This window comes from Sapajus apella, unplaced genomic scaffold (assembly GCF_009761245.1).
Source record: "Sapajus apella isolate SASKATOON/1434 unplaced genomic scaffold, GSC_monkey_1.0 scaffold10, whole genome shotgun sequence".
In the NCBI taxonomy this organism is placed as follows: Eukaryota; Metazoa; Chordata; class Mammalia; order Primates; family Cebidae; genus Sapajus; species Sapajus apella.
In genome coordinates, this window is record NW_022436950.1 from 33,078,650 (window position 1) to 33,091,668 (window position 13,019).

The 13,019-nt window shown below is 40.9% G+C and overlaps 1 protein-coding gene across 2 annotated transcripts in view; it reads left to right on the forward strand.

Moving 5' to 3' along the window:
- The window catches only part of NDUFS1 (NADH:ubiquinone oxidoreductase core subunit S1), a 35,211-nt gene extending 23,170 nt beyond the window's left edge, over positions 1-12,041 (forward strand). Inside the window, exons 14-19 of one of the 2 annotated variants that reach the window (XM_032278510.1) lie at positions 2,245-2,405; positions 5,320-5,474; positions 8,474-8,649; positions 9,857-9,991; positions 10,090-10,162; positions 11,671-12,038. In XM_032278510.1, the coding sequence (XP_032134401.1) occupies positions 2,245-2,405; positions 5,320-5,474; positions 8,474-8,649; positions 9,857-9,991; positions 10,090-10,162; positions 11,671-11,762 (792 nt within the window). In that variant the 3' untranslated portion in view covers positions 11,763-12,038. Of the gene's footprint in view, positions 1-2,244; positions 2,406-5,319; positions 5,475-8,473; positions 8,650-9,856; positions 9,992-10,089; positions 10,163-11,670 lie in introns of both variants that reach the window. The other variant, XM_032278509.1, reaches the window with a different exon arrangement.
- Positions 12,042-13,019: the final 978 nt, after the last annotated feature.

Here is a 13,019-nt window from a genome sequence, read left to right on the forward strand (position 1 = left end):
AAAAAAAAAAAAAAAAAAAAACTAACAAGCTGGCTGAGCGCTGTGGTTTATGCCTGTAATCCCAGCACTTTGGGAGGCCAAAGCAGGCAAATCACTTGAAGTCAGGAGGTCAAGACCAGCCTGGGCAACGTGGTGAAACCCTGTTTCTACTAAAAAATAAAAACTAAATAAAAATTTAAAAATTAGGTGTGCATGGTGGCATGTGCCTATAATCCCAGCTACCCGGGAGTCTGTGGCAGGAGAATAGCTTAAACTCGGGAGGTGGAGGTTGCAGTGAGTTGAGTTCACGTGACAGCACTCCAGCCTGGGTGACAGAGTAAGACCCCGTCTCAAAAGAAAGTAACTCATAACAATGCAGATACTGAATCTTCTTTAAGGTCTCACTCTGTCGCCCAGGCTGTAGTGCAATGGCAGAATTGTAGCTGACTATAGCCTCCAACTCCTGGGCTTAAGCAGTCCTCCCACCTAAGCCTCCCCTGTAGCTGGGACTGCAGGCATGCACTACCATTCACAGCTAATTTTTTTTTTTTATAGATGGGGTGCATTGTGATGCCCAGGCTGATCTCAAACCCATGGCCTGAAGTGATCCTCCTACCTCAGTCTCCTAAGTGTTGGGATTACAAGCATGAGTCAGCCTTGCCTGGTCTTTCATATCTGTCTTTTTTTCCTTTGTTTTGTATCCTATACCCAGTCTTTGCTGTCCCTGTATTTAGTCATGTTTTCTTTCTTTCTTTTTTGAGACAGGGTCCTGCTCTGTCACCCAGGCTGGAGTGCAGTGGTACAATCTTGGCTTACTGCCACTGTCACTGGGACCACAGGTGTGCACCATCACGCCTGGCCAACTTTTTGGAGAGATGGTTTTCCCAGTTTGCCCAGGCTGCTCTTGAACTCCTGGGCTCAAGTCATCCACCCACCTAAGCCTCCCAAAGTTGCAATTACAGGCATGAACCATTGCACCTAGCCTATTTAATTTTTTATTGTTTCTGGAATGGTATTTAGCTCTTTAATTTGTTTCTCTTTCAGTTCTTTCCTGAATTCAGTGATGCAAATCTCCTTACTATATAATAATCTCTTCAGTGTTGCTTCTTTTAGCTCTTTTTAAATAAGAAGGAGTGTGTTATTTTTCGGTGTCCTTGAGACTATTAAAAACTATTTCTCTGAACTATTTACATTTCCTTGGGAAGTTTCTCTTGTGATGAATGTATTCCTCTTTATAATATCTCAGCATAATTTCCATGCTGATTCTTTGATTGTGGCCAGCTATTTATTGAAGAATGACACGAAGGATGGGTGGGAGAATGAGCTGTGTATTCTATAACTTTACACTTTTTTTTTTTTTTTTTTTTTTTGAGACAGTCTCATTCTGTTGCCCAGGCTAGAGTGCAGTGGCATGATCTTGGCTCATTGCAACCTCCGCCTCCTTGGTCCAAGCAATTCTTATGCCTCAGCCTCCTGAATAGCTAGGGCTGCAGGTACACGCCACCACGCTTAGCTAATTTTTCCTATATTTTTAGTAGATACGATGTTTTGCCAGGTTTGCTAGGCTGATCTTGAACTCCTATTCTCAAGTGATCCACTCACCTCAGCTTCCCAGTGTTGGAATTACAGGCGTGAGCCACCATGCCTGGCTTATAACTTTACAACTTATTTGTCCATCTTCTGTGAAATCTGTAGTTTCCTTTACTCTTGGGATGCATTCTCCCACAGTTTTTGTCACTCAGAGTTACTGTGGTTTAAAACAAACCCCTAAAAATGTCAGGTATTCAACATTGTGATTTAATGATCATTGCTTACCCTGCCTCCTCCTCCCTGTCTGTAGTGTGGTAAGTAGATAGAAGATAGTAGACATGATACTTCAGCATGGTTTTTCCTATTCTTTAGTGCCATCTGAATCTCTGTAGAGAAGTTTCCCAATTTTTCTGGGACCTGCCCATAGTCATTCTGACCACAGGATAATTTGCTAGGCTTTTTATTCTGAATAATTACTTTTAGAAAATGTGTTTTAGCTGATATTCACTCAGGCATGTCACAGTAGCATTGCAAGATGCTTCGTATTAAACTAAATCTGGTTATATATGTGTGTCTATATGTTGGGCTAGCAAGTCAAAGACATTCATGTTAGATCTAAGACTTGGGACAACATACATTGTAGAGGCAAATGTAGTTAGCTGTTCAGTTTACTTGTAATATTTTAAAATCAAAGTTTTTTGGGTTTTTTTTTTTTTTTTTTTTTTTTTTTTTTAGGTCCTAAAGGAAGCTAAAAAACCTATGGTGGTTTTAGGCAGTTCTGCACTACAAAGAAATGATGGAGCAGCAATTTTTGCAGCTGTTTCTAGCATTGCACAAAAGATTCGGATGACTAGTGGCGTTACTGGTGATTGGAAAGTTATGAATATCCTTCATAGGTTTGTTGAGTAATTGCTCTTTATGCTATAAATTCAAGTAATTTTGTGTGTGTATATGTGTGTTCCTGATACACTGTCACATTTAATTTACAAGCAACATTTAGCAACATCCCAGTTACATGTGTGAAATGTAGACATAGACCTTTACTCTCTGTATGAGAAGGCCCAAGATAATAAGGAATATTAAAAATACTTGAAATAGCAGTGAGTGTTGAGAAAAAAAGTGAAGTACTTTAAAAATTGTTATATTATACCTTGGTTCAAAAATTTCAACAAGTCTTTGATTAAATAATAAGCTAATGTGAGAATTCAGCTGAAGGATTTCTTTTTTTTTTTTAATTATTTGGTTTTTTGTTTAAAGACGGGGTCTCAGTGCCATGGTGCGATCATAGTCCATTGCAGCCCTGACTTCCCGAGCCCCAGTGATCTCCCACCCCTGCCTCCCAAGTATTAAATAGCTGAAACTACAGGTGCATGCCACGTGCCCAGCTAATGTTTTATTTTTGTAGAGATGAGATCTCACTATGTTGCCAAGGCTGATCTCAAAACTCCTGGGCTCACGCGATATTTCTACCTCAGCCTTCCAAACTGCTGGGACTGTAAGTGTGAGCCACTGCACCTGGCCTGTATTTCTAACTATATCAATAATGCAGGTTTAATTTAGGTAAGTTGAAAAGAGACAAACATGAGCAGAAATGGAGCTGATCCTTATTCTACATTGTGTAGATATTATTATTGCTATATTCATGCATTTTCTTCTAGTTTTTATTTACCCTGTGTAATATTTTACTTTTTGAAACCGGAGTCTCACTCTGTTGCCCAAGCTGGAGTACAGTGGTGCAGTCTTGGCTTACTGCAGCCTTCACCTCCCAGGTTCAAGCGACCCTCCTGCCTCAGCCTTCCAAGTAGCTGGGACTGATGGTGTGTGCCACCACAGCTGACTAATTTTTGTATTTTTAGTAGAAACAGGGTTTCTACACCAGGCTGGTCTCAAAGTCCTGACCTCAGGTGATCCACCCACCTCGGACTCCCAAAGTGCTAGAATTACAGACATGAGACACTCTACCTGGTGGCTGTGTAATACTTTTTAGTTACATAGGTGAAATTATACTGTGAATACAATTTTGTGTCCTGGCTTTAATAGGTTTTCATTGTCAAACGAGAATTTCCTACTATGATCAGAATTTGTTTTTCCAGAAATTGTTTATAAATAAAAGCGTTAATGGCTAATTAATATCATGAATATACTATAAATTTTTTTAGCCATTTTCTTCTTTTTAACATGTATGTTGATGCTAGTTTTTAACTTCTTAAATAATAACAGTGATACACAGATACCTTTACACTTGATATTATTTTCTTAGGATATATTTCTAAAAATAGGACTGTTGGGGCACACAGGATAACCATTTCTGAGGCTTTTGAAGCATGCTTCCAACTTGTTTTAGAAAGTTTTACCTATTTATATTATATACAGTAGATCCTCAGAATGGCTATTTCTAGATAGTTAACAATAGCAAGTTAGATCAAAACAACAACCCTATTATTCAAAGTTTATTTATTCTAGACCTCTTCCTTAAAAAATTATTTTCTGCTTATAAGAGTAATATAGGCTGGGTGCAGTGGCTGACATCTGTAATCCCAGCACTTTGGGAGGCCAAGGTGGACAGATTACCTGAGGTCAGGAGTTCGAGACCAGCCTGACCAACACGGAGAAACCCCATCTCTACTAAAAATACAAAAAATTAGCCAGGCATGGTGGCACATGCCTGTAGTCCCACCTAATCAGGAGGCTGAAGCAGGAGAATCGCTTGAACACAGGAGGTGGAGGTTGCAGTGAGCTGAGACTGTGCCACTGCACTCCATCCAGCCTGGTGGCAGAGCAAGACTCCATCTCAAAAAATAAATAAATAAATAAATAAATTTATCCTTGTTGATTTTTGAAATCATTTGATTTTTCTGTAGTGAATAAGTATAGCTTGTCATGTTTTATGTCTTACTGTATTGAATAAGAGTCAGACTTAAAGCAATTACAGTGGGCATAAAATTTTAGAATTATTTCATTTGTTACTATGTCATAGAGAGACAGAGTGTCTTAAGAATCTTACATTTCTTTGGTTGCCATTCTCAAAACAGTAAAAGACTGCTGTTTCTGGTTTTGGCGTCTATTTTAAATGGGTAAGAATGGGTTTTTTTGGCCAGGCATGGTGGCTCAGGCTTGTAATCCCAGCACTTTGGGAGGCCAAGGTGGGTGGATCACCTGAGGTCAAAAGTTCAAGACCAGGCTGGCCAACATGATGAAACCCGCTCTCTGCCAAAAATATAAAAATTAGCTGAATGTGCCGGGCGTGGTGGCCCAAGCCTGTAATCCCAGCACTTTGGGAGGCCGAGGTGGGTGGATCACGAGGTCAAGAGATCGAGACCATCCTGGTCAACATGGTGAAACCCCGTCTCTACTAAAAATACAAAAAATTAGCTGGGCATGGTGGCACGTGCCTGTAATCCCAGCTACTCAGGAGGCTGAGACAGGAGAATTGCCTGAACCCAGGAGGCGGAGGTTGCGGTGAGCCGAGATCGCGCCATTGCACTCCAGCCTGGGTAACAGGAGCGAAACTCCGTCTCAAAAAAAAAAAAAAAAAAAAATTAGCTGAATGTGATGGCACATGCCTATAGTCCCAGCTACGTAGCAGGCTGAGAAAGGAGAATCGCTTAAATACGATAGGCAGAGGTTACAGTGAGCTGAGGTTGTGCCACTGCATTCTAGCCTGGGCAACAGAGTGAGACTCTATCTCCAAAAATAAAATAAATAAATAAAATGGGTTCTTTGACAGCATTGAAATTATTCCAAGAATCGCATTTATTTTTTTACATTGAAACACTGCAGTTATGGTAAAGTTCTATAATTGTTTTATAGGATTGCAAGTCAAGTAGCTGCTTTAGACCTTGGCTATAAACCTGGGGTGGAAGCAATTCGGAAGAACCCTCCCAAGGTGCTGTTTCTCCTGGGAGCAGATGGAGGTTGTATCACACGACAGGATTTGCCAAAGGATTGTTTCATTATTTATCAAGGTAAGTATCACCTGTGACACCAGAAACAAAAGAGAATAGTACATTGTGTATATTATAAACCATTTTGTAATATGTTCAGTGAATTGAATGTTTTCCATTTGAGAATTTTACACCCCCCTTCTCGAACCTTTTTTTTTTTTTTTAAACCATAAGTGTTATTAGTTACATAGTTGATACTGCTTTTAAGAATTATTACCTATTGGGTGTGGTGGCTAACGCCTCTAATCCCAACACTTTGGGAGGCCGAGACTGGCGGATCACAAGGTCAAGAGATCAAGACCGTCCTGGCTAACATAATGGAACCCTGTCTCTACTAAATATACAAAAATTAGATGGGCATGGTGGCCTGTAGTCTCAGCTACTTGGGATTCTGAGGCAGGAGAATTGCTTGAACTTGGGAGGTGGAGGTTGCATTGAGCCAAGATAGCGCGCTGCACTCTAGCCTGGTGACAGAGCGAGACACCATCTCAAAAAAAAAAAAAAATTATTACTTGCCGAGCATGGTGGCTCACCGCTGTAATCCCAGCACTTTGGTAGGCCGAGGTGGGTGGATCACCTAAGGTCAGGAGTTTGAGACCAGCTTGACTAACATGGTGAAACCCTGTCTCTACCAAAAATACAAAAATTAGCTGGGCGTGGTGGTGGGCACCTGTAATCCCAGCTACTCAGGAGTCTGAGGAGAATTGCTTGAACCCAGGAGGCAGAGGTTGCAGTGAACCAAGATCATGCCATTGCACTCTGGCCTGGGAAACAAGACCGAAACTTTGTCTGAGAAAAAAAAAAAAAGTTAAAACAAAATATATGAACTAAATCCTGTTTCTTGGGTGCTGTGACTTATGCTGTAATCCCAGCACTTTAAGAGGCTGAGGCAGGAGGATTTGTTTCTACAAAAAAATTAAAAATTAGCTAGGCATGGTGCTGCGTGTCTGTGATCCCAGCTACTTGGGAGACTGAGGTGGGAGGATCACTTGAGCCCAGGAGGTTGAAGTTACAGTGAGCCGTGATCATGCCACTGCACTCTAACCTGGGTGACTGAACAATAAAAAACACTATTTTTTAATAAAATAGTAACATAAATAAACTAAAATCTGTTCCTAGTCCTTTCCAGAGATAATTATTAATGACAGTTTTGATATGCGTACTTCATAACATCTTTGTACGCATATACAAATGTGCACAAATTATATTAAACTCTATATATTATTCTACAACTGTCTTTTTTTTTGTGAGACGGAGTTTTTGCTTTTGTTGCCCAGGCTGGAGTGCAACGACGCAATCTTACTCACTGCAATCTCCACCTCCCGGGTTCAAGCAATTGTCCTGCCTCAGCCTCCCAAGTAGCTGGGATTACAGGGATGCGCTACTACACCCAGCCTATTTTTTGTATTTTTAGTAGAGACGGGGTTTCTCCCTGTTGGTCAGGCTGGTCTCCAGCTCCCGACCTGAGGTGATCCGCCCGCCTCTGCCTCCCTAAGTGCTGGGATTATAGGCATGAGCCACTGCATCTGGCCTATTCTATGACTTCGTATGCTTGATTCAGATATTTCTAAAGGTTTTCTTTTCTGAATAACTTTTTTTCTTCTACCAGTTTTTAATTAATTGGTGATAGTGTTTCTGAATTTTTCTGTAATTTTTCGATTATGCCTTTTTTAGTATTACTACTGTCATATTCCTGTCTTTGCATCTTCCCCCATTTCAGTCTGCTTTACCAAATTTCACAAACTTGTACATCTGAGCAGTTCTACTTTGCAAGCATTTCTAGTTTGTAAGCATAAATATACTTATTGGCCCATTTTATATGTGTGTATGATATTACACTTACTTGTATTTGCATAAAATAGTCTGAGAAAATACTTTTTTTTTTTTTTTGAGACGGAGTCTTGCTCTGTCGCCAGGCTGGAGCATAGTGGCGCAGTCTCAGCTCACTGCAACCTCCACCTCCCGGGTTCAAGCAATTCTTCCACCTCAGCTTCCCAAGTAGCTGGGACTGCAGGCATGTGCCAAACACCCGGCTAATTTTTGTATTTTTGGTAGAGATGGGGTTTCACCATGTTGGCCAGGATGGTCTCGATCTCTTGACCTTGTGATCCACCTGCCTCGGCCTCTCAAAGTGCTGGGATTACAGGCGTGAGCCACTGCGCGTGGCCAAAAATACTTTTGTTTTTTATTTTAAAAAAATTTTATTTTGAGACAGAGTCTTGCTTTGTCGCCAGGCTGGAGTGCAGTGACATGATCTCGGCTCACTGCAACCTCCGCCTCCTGGATTCAAGCAATCCTCCTGCCTTAGCCTCCCAAGTAGCTGGGAATACAGGCGTGCCCCACCACACCCAGCTAATTTTTTGTATTTTTAAGAAGAGACAGGGTTTCACCATATTGGCCAAGATGGTCTTGATCTCTTGACCTCACGATCCACCCAACTCGACCTCCCAAAGTGCTGGGATTACAAGCATGAGCCGCTGTGCCAGGCTGAAAAAAATTTTTTTGAGACGGAGTCTCACTCTGTCACCCAGGGTGGAGTGCAGCAGCGTGATCTCGGCTCACTGCAACCTCTTCTTGGCTCACTGCAGCCTCTTCCTCATGGGTTCAAACAGTTCTTAGGCCCCAGCCTCCTGAGTAGCTGGAATTACAGGCACACACCACCACATTCGTTTATATTTCTTTTATTTTTAGTAGTGATGAAGTTTTGCTATGTTGACCAGGCTGGTCACAAACTTCTGCTGTCAAGTCATCTGCCTGCCTCGACCTCCCAAACTGCTGGGATTACAGGCGTGAGCCACCATGCCCAGCCCAAATGCTTTAGCGATAATTTTCTTTGGGAAGGGAGTTGAATTAGGGGTGAGATGGGCTTTAATTTATATTACTTCACTGCTTTATTTTAATTTTAAAAACTTTTGTGACTTTACAAAATGGGATTTAAAATGATATATACTATCTTTCATGTACAGTAGAAAATCAGTTTTTAATAAAACTGTGGTTTGCCATTTTCCATCTTTGTACAGGACATCATGGTGATGTTGGGGCTCCCATAGCTGATGTTATTCTCCCAGGAGCTGCTTACACAGAGAAGTCTGCTACATATGTCAACACTGAGGGTAGAGCTCAGCAGACTAAAGTAGCAGTGACACCTCCTGGCTTGGCAAGAGAAGACTGGAAAATTATAAGAGCACTCTCTGAGGTATAATTTCTGAGGCATTTCTTAGTGATGCTGCTAAAGGGATATTTGACATTTTAGCCTGTTAGAATGATTTTCAGAGTCAAGGAAGATGCCAATTTGAAATGCAGAGATGATTTAAATAATTTCTATAGGAAACATGTATTCAGAAACAGTAATTCAAGGTTACAGTGAACTCTTATTGCACCACTGCACTCCAATCTGAGGGACAGAGCAAGACCCTGTCTCTTAAAAAATAAAGGAATTTGCAGGGAGTTCGTGGCTCACGCCCATAATCCCTTTGTAAGCATTTTAGGAGGCTGAGGCTGACAGATCATGAGGTCAAGAGAGCAAGACATCCTGGCCAACACAGTGAAACCCCATCTCGACTAAAAATACAAAAATTAATTGGGTGTGGTGATGTACACCTGTAATCCCAGCTACTAGGGAGGCTGAGGCAGGAGAATCGATTGAACCTGGGAGGCAGAGGTTCTAGTAAGCAGAGATCGAGCCACTGTGCTCCAGCCTGGTGACAGAGTGAGACTCTCGAATTAATTAATTAATTAATTTGAAATTGGTGCTTTTATTATTTTATTTATTTATTTTTGAGACAGAGTTTCCCTCTGTTGCCCAGGCTGGAGTGCAGTGAAATTATCTCAGTTTACTGCAACCTTCATCTCCCAGGCTCAAGCAGTTCTCACGCCTCAGCCTCCCAAGTAGGTAGGATTACAGGCATGTATCACTAAGCACAGCTAATGTTTGTATTTTTAGTAGAGATGGGGTTTCACCATGTTGGCCAGGCTGGTCTCCAATTCCTGCCCTCAAGCGATTTTCCCACCTCTTTCTCCCAAAGTGCTGGGATTACAGGTGTGAGCCACTACACTAGGCCTGAAATTGGTGCTTTTATTGTTGAAAATTGTTGACTTGTCTTTTGCCTGAAAATGTGTCTGTTAGCTCTTTATTGATGTAAAAGTAAGCATCCTGACTTTTAAAATAATGATACATTGTAAACTTTGTGTATTGTTAGCAGAAACATTTGGATTTAGCATAGTATTGTCTCTTTAATCATTTCATAGAGTCACTAATGTACTGACAGCTGTTTATGAATTAGAATTTTTGATATTTGTGTTCTCTGCTTAACTGTTTCTTCATAAATGTATGTCTACTAGTGGACACCAATAGATTTTTCAGTAGTGCCATTTTTTGTTGTTTTTGGGAACCTGACATGTAGATTGCGGGGATAACTCTTCCATATGATACTCTGGATCAAGTAAGGAACAGATTGGAAGAAGTCTCTCCTAATCTTGTTCGATATGATGATATCGAAGGGGCTAATTACTTCCAGCAAGCAAATGAGCTCTCAAAGGTAACAGCTCGCCTATGAGCAGTTTTCATAGTGGCTTATCTACTGCTTTAACAGTACTAGTTTTCCATATTATTGTTGATCTCTTCTTTTTTGTGCAGCTGGTGAATCAGCAGCTTCTTGGTGATCCACTTGTTCCACCTCAGCTAACTATAAAAGACTTTTACATGACAGGTAAGTAATTGTCAACATGACTGCCAAATATGAGAGGTAAGAAGTAATCAGAACACCTCATTTGGTATTATAATTCCAATTTGCGATTGGTAGTGTTTGCAATTCTTTTTTTTTTTTTTTTTTTTTTTGAGACAGAGTTTCGCTCTTGTTACCCAGGCTGGAGTGCAATGGCCCGATCTCGGCTCACCGCAACCTCCGCCTCCTGGGTTCAGGCAATTCTCCTGCCTCAGCCTCCTCAGTAGCTGGGATTACAGGCATGTGCCACCATACCCAGCTAATTTTTTGTTTTTTTTAGTAGAGATGGGGTTTCACCGTGTTGACCAGGATGGTCTCGATCTCTTGACCTCGTGATCCACCCGCCTCGGCCTCCCAAAGTGCTGGGATTACAGGATTGAGCCACCGCACCCGGCCGTGTTTGCAATTCTTAATCTTTGACGGTTTTCAAACATTGAAGCTAACATTAGCTTATTTTCTGATTACCCTCTAAATTTTTTTGTTGTTTCTGAAATGTAAGCAAAGTTTAAAAATCCAAACAATAGACTTTAAATATAAAATTTTATTGTTGTAAGGAAAGTTACTGTATGGCAATTTAGGGAGAATATCCAAAGTGACAAATAACTGAAGGTTTTTCTGAGAATTATAGGTAGAAGAATCAAAACATTTAAATGTGAAACATGTTAAACAGTGCTTCTGATGTAAGTTGTTAGGAATTTTTTTTTTTTTTTTTGAGACGGAGTTTCACTCTTGTTACCCAGGCTAGAGTGCAATGGCGCGATCTCGGCTCACCACAACCTCCACCTCCTGGGTTCAGGCAATTCTACTGCCTCAGCCTCCTGAGTAGCTGGGATTACAGGCACGCACCACCATGCCCAGCTAATTTTTTGTATTTTTAGTAGAGACGGGGTTTTACCATGTTGACCAGGATGGTCTCGATCTCTTGACCTCGTGATCCACCCGCCTCAGCCTCCCAAAGTGCTGGGATTACAGGCTTGAGCCACCGTGCCCGGCTTTCTTGATTATTAATTGAAAGCATTTGGGCCAGGCATGATGGCTCACACCTATAATCCCAGCACTTTGGGAGGCCAAGGCGGGCGGATCACCTGAGGTCAGGAGTTCAAGACCAGCCTGACCAACATGGAGAAATCCCGGCTCTACTAAAAATACAAAATTAGCCGGTCGAGGTGGCGCATGCCTATAATCTCAGCTACTCAGGGGGCTGAGGCAGGAGAATTGCTTGAACCTGGGAAGAGGAGGTTTCATTGAATCTAGATTTTGCCATTGCACTCCAACCTGGGCAACAAGAGTAAGACTCCATCTCAAAAAAATAAATAATAAAGCATTTGGCCAGTAAGGGGTTTGTCATTGGACTCTTGGCTACATATAATTATATATACTTGCATAGGGCCTTATAATCTTTTTTCCTCCTAAATATGTGCAGCATTAAAGTTTCACTATGTGCTTTTTAAAAAGTTGTATTAACAAAATGACATTTTCTTAATATCTTTCAGATTCAATTAGCAGAGCCTCACAGACAATGGCCAAATGTGTCAAAGCTGTCACAGAGGGTGCCCAGGCAGTCGAGGAACCATCCATATGCTGAAGCATCTCCTAGGAGCCCAGTTTTGCCACAAATAATTAATGGACAACTATAGTGGAGTGATCCCTTACAGGTTTATTTCTTTGTTAAAAAAAAAAAAAAACAAAAAAACCTGAATCATGTAATATTTAAGGTTATGCTCTACCTATTTGAAAATGATATTATCAACTTTGCAGTTTCAAAAGCATGCATTGTGTGTAATGTTAAATAGTAAAACTTCATGCAGATGCTCTTAAAAGCATTGATAACCTTTGCGACAAATATAAAGAAATTGTTAAAGTATGAGCTGTTTGCCGGGCGCGGTGGCTCAAGCCTGTAATCCCAGCACTTTGGGAGACCGAGGCGGGTGGATCACGAGGTCAAGAGATCAAGACCATCCTGGCCAACATGGTGAAACCCCGTCTCTACTAAAAATACAAAAAATTAGCTGGGCATGGTGGTGCATGCCTGTAATCCCAGCTACTGAGGAGGCTGAGGCAGGAGAATTGCCTGAACCCAGGAGGCGGAGGTTGCAGTGAGCCGAGATCGGGCCATTGCACTCCAGCCTGGGTAACATGAGTGAAACTCCGTCTCAGAAAAAAAAAAAAAAAAAAAAGTATGAGCTGTTTATCTTTTTAAATCGTTTATGTCTATAAAATGGATGAAGTGAAAAGAGTTTCGGTTAAAGCCTACTTTTTTCTAGTGCTAGATTTAAGTACTTTGTCCAGCTGGGTAAATAGGAAAAGTTATGCTAAGATATGTATCTGGGATAATTATAATTAATAATTATAATAACAATGGCTAATGATTATTTAGCTTTATTATGTGTGCTAAGCACTCTGGTTTTACATGCATTATCTTTTGTTCTTGCTACCACCCTATGAAATGGTATTGTTATCTCATTTTACAGCTGAAGACTGAAGCTTGGGTATATTAAATAGCTTGCCCAAGGCCACACAGCAAAAGACACAGACTCAAACATACTTCTTACTCACTCCAAAGCCCATTGTTCTTGACTGCAACATGTCATTTCCTCTCATTAATACGGATTCCATAGGTTGTTACTTCTTAGTATTGAGTTTAATGGTTAACACATTTTTCTATTTTCTCTTCAGTCTGCTTTTATAATGTCATGGTGATTTATGTGGCCTTTTTTGTGTGTGTAAGTTATACATGTCTGCACACTTTTGGAATGAAGGAGGTCTCAAGAGATACAATAGATTCCCATTGATGTTCCGTATTCATTATCCTAACACCATCTGTAGTGTTAAATCAACTAAA